General features: G+C 35.4%; 1 protein-coding gene across 1 annotated transcript in view; it reads right to left on the reverse strand.

The window, feature by feature from the left end:
• Positions 1 to 1,458, reverse strand: part of tbx15 (T-box 15) — a 46,933-nt gene extending 45,475 nt beyond the window's left edge. The window contains exon 1 of the mRNA XM_015395051.1: positions 1,250 to 1,458. Coding sequence (XP_015250537.1) covers positions 1,250 to 1,341 — 92 coding nt within the window. The 5' untranslated portion in view covers positions 1,342 to 1,458. The remainder of the gene's footprint in view (positions 1 to 1,249) is intronic.
• Between the last annotated feature and the right edge of the window lie 4,417 nt (positions 1,459 to 5,875).

Raw genomic sequence — 5,875 nt, forward strand, 5'->3', positions numbered from 1 at the left:
CTTCTTATTGTATTTCACTGTATCCAGTAGGTATCCTAAAACAAGAAATAAAAGATTAAAAAAAAAACCCCAATAAAATACAAAATTTAGGAAAAAAAAATTACATTAAATTAAACATATATTGTACCACACAAAATATTAATTCAAATCATTAATTCAAATTTATTGAATTTATTAACCTAAATAATCAATTAGCTTTAAATATTTTTTTTTAGATCGACATAGAAGATCCCTAAACAATCTTCCAAAGCATCTTTTATGGAAACAGTATGAATTATTTAAAGACAATTTAATTAATGGTAATTATCAAAGACGATGACCTCAAGTATAAAAAGAAAAAAAAACTAGAAATTATTAGTTTTTGTTTGTGTGTTTTAATAAATAGAATAAAAATGTTATAACTTTCTAGCAGTGTTAAAAATATTATGTCTAGTGTGAAATTCTCCAGCTCTGGTCGGATGAGTCTGATGGGTAAAATGCAGTCCCAGCACTTGTTATAATGCAGTTACTGTAATCAAACACAAACCTCAGCATCATAAGCTGCCGGTGATATGAGCTTTAAATTGGTATATTACTTACAGTATTAGAAAAACTGTGCAGAAGACAAATTAAGCTTCTTTTTTTTTTTTAGAGCTTTTTGGAATTGTTGCTATTGTTGTAACTCAGCAGAAAATCTCCAATATCCAAATTAAAAGCTGTCACTGTACATTGCATTTTCTCTCTGTGTTTAACAATCACTGTCCACATCACAAAGTCCATCCTGATGACCATCTGTGCTCACAGTGTCTCCACTATAACCGTGTCAGTGAACCTATAGCTGGTGGAGTCACAGCAGAGATAAACTGCTTCAAAAACAACCTTTAAGTTAAAGTTAAAAGAAAGAAAAAACACGCAAGGAAATCAAAAGATAGGGTAGTTTCAGTGCTTTTACTTTGGCTCCTTTTTCTCAAAAACTATATGAAAGCTCATTGTGCAGCGTGTGCTTAAAAATGACCAAAAAACAGAGGAGGAGGGAGAAAAACCCAGAAGCATTTTTTAAAAAGAAAAGAGTTTCTACTTTATGTTTGCCAGGAATAGAAAATGACAACAACTAAAGGCAAAACATTCATTTTTTTATAATTCGTGCTAAGTGGTAGGATATCATTTCCAGATTTTATAACATTAAATTATGCTGGTGTGATATGTAAATATACCTGTATTTCCCAAAATGTCTATCTGTGCCATATTCAGCAGGATAACTAGTTCCTACCTCCCTGCCTTGGTGATGATCATCTCTGTGCCGATGTCATGGAAACGCTTCCAGAGGTCAGCACACTGGAGCTCCACCTGGATCTCCTCCATGGAAGAAGAGGGAGAGGCGTCGCAGGCGCCTGGGGCCAGGTCAGCTGGTGAGCCGAAGGAGCAGGACGTCCTCTCAGCCAGACCCTCACCATCCGAGCCGGGACTCGCCTCTGAGTCTGAAATAGGAAAAAAATGAGGAAAAATAATGAGGAAGGCGGCTCTGGAGAAGGGGAACAAAACGGCTGTGCAGAGGAAACTTGGCACATGTCAGTGTGCGCTGCAGTGCTCCTCATCTGATTCCTCATCACCTGCTCCTCTCAGCTCTCACTGAGCTCTGATTTGGAAAACTATGCAGAAAAAAAAACTGTCCTTTTCATTTTGGCCAACTACTACAATCCATGAAAAAAAAAGTATATGAAATCTTCTTTAAGGTCGTAAATCAGATTCATACATTGAAATGATCAAAAGATGAATTAGATAAAACCTCATTATGTAGAGACAAAGCCAGACCCACAGAAAGTGCAATAAAGAATATGACAGTTATTAATTACACTGTTAAAAAATAATGATTGCAAAAAATAATGAACAAATATTATAAAAAAAAATACATTTAAAACTATTGTTCCTGTTTGTTTTCGTGTGACATTTTGCTAGAACATATTTATTTCAGTGATTTATCTTCGTCTCGGTTTATGTTTCTCCCCATTATTGATGATGATTAAAAGTTGCTAATCCTGATTTTGCTGCAGCGGAGAACCCAGTGGATGTGTCTGTTGGGATAGAATAAATCCTCTGCATCTATAAAACATCTTTGTTTGCGTCTCATAAATGCATCATTAATTTATTTATTTATTTCCTTTTTAATGTAATTTAACTCAGCTTATAAAGCACCAATTTAAAGCGCATCATCATAGGGCACTTTTTAATATGAACCCTTTTATTGAGAAATAATAACATACTTATATTGCATTGCTTTTGCTATAATTTCTTTTTTAGTACTTAGAAAATCACACACAAAGAAAGAACAAACAAAACAAGAACTTGGTTGGGGGATGACAGGGAAGCTAGAATAAAACTGAAGTTCTGACTTCACTTTTCAAATCACTTTATCCATGACACCAGGGTTTACAAAAAGCCAGACCTAACAGACTTGACATGTTTCTTCAAATTTTGACCATATTATGTAAAAAAAAAGTCTCTCTCTCTGCACTCTAACAGGCAGACTTAGATCTCTTTCACTATGTTAATCCAGTCTTCAATCGTTCTCTTGTTGAAGGGCCTTTTTATTGAATGCCAGTAAAATGTAATGCAAATATTTTTGGTGAATATAGTTCAGCTGGTTTTATATTTTCTTTTATTTCTATCTTATTGACTTTTAGAGTAAGATCGTCTTAAATAATGGCCAGACTTTCTTTATATGAAGATGCATATCACTGCAAGCAAAGAGTGGAAACATCAGAGGACCGAGCACACGACCCTGTGGACACCCAGTGCTAAATGATTTCCTAAATTTTAAGAGAAAGAATATTATATACAAATGTCTAATAATCTAATCTTTTCCTTTAATTACTTTTTTTAAGTTGTTATTTCTATTCTGTTTATTTTTCAGCTTGCATTTACAGTCAAATAATCTCAGCATAAATTGATGCACAGATATTAGAAATCCCAATATACTCTCACTAAAGATGAAATGCATTTTTTTTTCTTTCAAAAACTCCTCTTTTGAATGAATATCTTTAAGTAACATTTATGTGTGATCTTATTTATTTATTTCAAAATGTTTTTATGTGTTATTTTCCAGCTGGAATGTCAAACCTTTCCACGCGCATAATATCCTCACCTGACTGCCACACGCTTCTTCTCCTTTCATTTTGCTTAGAAATCTTTTATAAACGGCCTTGCTGGTACCCAACGCCACCCAGGAAAGAATGGAGAGAAATGTAATAATGGATTATTTATTAGCCTAAGGAAGGGGGGGCAGACACACGTAAATGTAGTTATGCAAATGCTAGGAGCTGAACTGGACAGCGTCCCGGGTAAAAACCGCCGCGGTCCAGCCAAGGCTGCTGGAAGGGAGAGAAGGAAGGAAGGGAGGAGATGAAAATGGGGGAGAGAAAGACAAGGAGGCGAGGAGTGGTGAAGGGTGTAATGAGTCCGGAGAGACGGGGGGAGTCTTTCCATCATCTTCTTGTGAGCTCCTTCCAGTGTCACTGCAGCCAGGGAGGACTGTCACACATGATTAGTGTCCTCCTCCCTCTTTTAACTGTTCACACTCAGGCAGATAGACACTCAGCTGCCCCCCCTCACACTTTGTTAACACATTCTGCTCGAGTAATAGAGGAGCAAGACTCTGATTCCTAAACGTCAAGTGTCCGCTGCAGGAAGAACCGAATCATAATCCATTTGCTCAACAAATCATTGAATTTAAGGTGTATATGTGAGATAAATATCTAATGTGTTCTCATTTTATTTTTTGACACTAAACACTAAATCAGAAATTTGATGTAATAAGTATATTTTAAAATTGATAGCATGGACAAATGTGTTTGAGTGGTGAAATCGTCTCTAAAACCTTTCAGTGCATCACATCTGTCAGACACAGCAGCAAGAGATCATCTTAGAAGGTACAATTTAAATCCTGAGGAGATCAGGAATGAGCATAAAGCTCTGACTTTTAGGTTTAATTTAATTATTCAAATTCTCAAATAAAACTATTTCAGTTCAGACATGTTTTAGTAATTACCGTAATATTTGTCATTTATTTATTTATTTGTTTGGGATTTTTAGGAAACAGTCCATTGTGATATGCCACTATACATTTACTACATATAAGTAAAGATTCGATCATTTGATTTCAAAACTATATTTGAAAAATATATCTATTTTAAAATAAAAAAAAAACAATTCTTAGCAGATTAGACTAGAAATACACACACATAAATATTGTAATCATTTTTTTTCTTCGTGTCTATAGGCAAAGGTGTCCCTGCAAAGAAGGAAGCTTCTTATTGAAATATCGTCCATAATAAATACAATGTTTAGGTTTATGTTTCTAATGCATTTTTTAAATCTATAAATAGAAATAAAACACCAGCTACATTAATCTTTACATTAGTCAACAGTTAGCGTGTCAATTACTCCTGCTAGTAGCACAGAAGTGGCATCTGACTATATGTTAGTTAGACTGTAGTTTTAGTTTTACTACAATTTTACTACAAGAAAAATCCCAAAGCTCCTAGATAATCATTTCCAGGGAGTTACAGCCACTCCAGAAATAAACAATATAAAGCTTAGTTTCAGCTGGGCCTCCTATTTCATCAACAAGCTGTATTTTATATTAGAAAATGCTGGCTTAATAAAAAAAAGATTGAAGATGTGCAGAAGCTGTAGCCTTGGATGAACTCGTCTAACTGTAGTTAAATTATAGCAGGAGCTCAGATGCACAAAGTCAGATCTAGGTAAGTCATTTTTTCTTGGAATAAATGTGTTTTTCCTTTATTTGTGCTGCTAAGTAAGACAATTTGCAAATGGAACAAGATTATTTATATTCAAATAAGTAAAAAACAACTATATTATCTTATTTAAAGCGCATAATATCTAATTATCTTATTGTAAGACCAAAAATATTCCTTCTATTGGCAGATGATCTTATTTACTTTTTAAATTAGGGGTATATAGATTTATTTTAACACATTTTTGATTCAATTCAATTCAGCTTATTTATATAGCGCCAATTCACAACAGATTTCACCTCAGGGCACTTTACAGTTTACCAGATCATACACTCAGATTGACACTTTTACTTATGTTTAAATGGTTTTTGCAGTTCGGGGTGTGTAAATAAGTGTATTTACCTTTAATTTGAGTAGTAAAATAAGATTATCCTCCAATGGAATGAGCATTTATACACCTAATACAAGATAATTAGATAATATGCACTTGAAATAAGACAATGTAATTGTTTTTTTCCTTGTTTTAGATCTTTCTTTGAAGTGTAAAGTAAAATAAAAAGGGAACATGCAGGAATGCAGAGGACATAGAGAGGTGGAAAAGGAGCAGTCCAGCTGCCCTGTCATCAGGCTGGAGGACCTGTCCTCAGACACTCAGCACACACGCACACACTCTGACCAACGCAGAGATTAAATGAACAAACATCAGCTCAGCAGAGAGACGAGCGTGACTGCAGATGCATCTGCTTCACAAAGCCTCAGGTTAAACATCTGATCTGAAGTCAGCCAGCTCATTTTCACTCCACTATCACTCAGCATCCACTGCTGGGTTTGAGTTTTCATTCTGCTGGCTGAAAGCACTGCACCTGTCGCCCACACACACACACACACACACACACACACACACACACACACACACACTGGGGGGTGTTTGTCTTGCCGCTCTGATCAGCTCATGCCTTCCCTCCTTAATAATGAGGCGATGGGTCTGAATTCAACCAGCTTGGTGCTACACATCACTCTCACATTTAGACACAGGGGCGACGCTCTAAACTCTGGACGCCCGTAGGAATCCTTAAAAGTTTTCTACTCCATACATCCAAAATAAACATAACAAAGAGATAACTGAAGCAGGTAAACAAGAT

Source organism: Cyprinodon variegatus, unplaced genomic scaffold (genome assembly GCF_000732505.1).
Source record: "Cyprinodon variegatus isolate N-32 unplaced genomic scaffold, C_variegatus-1.0 Scaffold722, whole genome shotgun sequence".
NCBI classification, from domain to species: domain Eukaryota; kingdom Metazoa; phylum Chordata; class Actinopteri; order Cyprinodontiformes; family Cyprinodontidae; genus Cyprinodon; species Cyprinodon variegatus.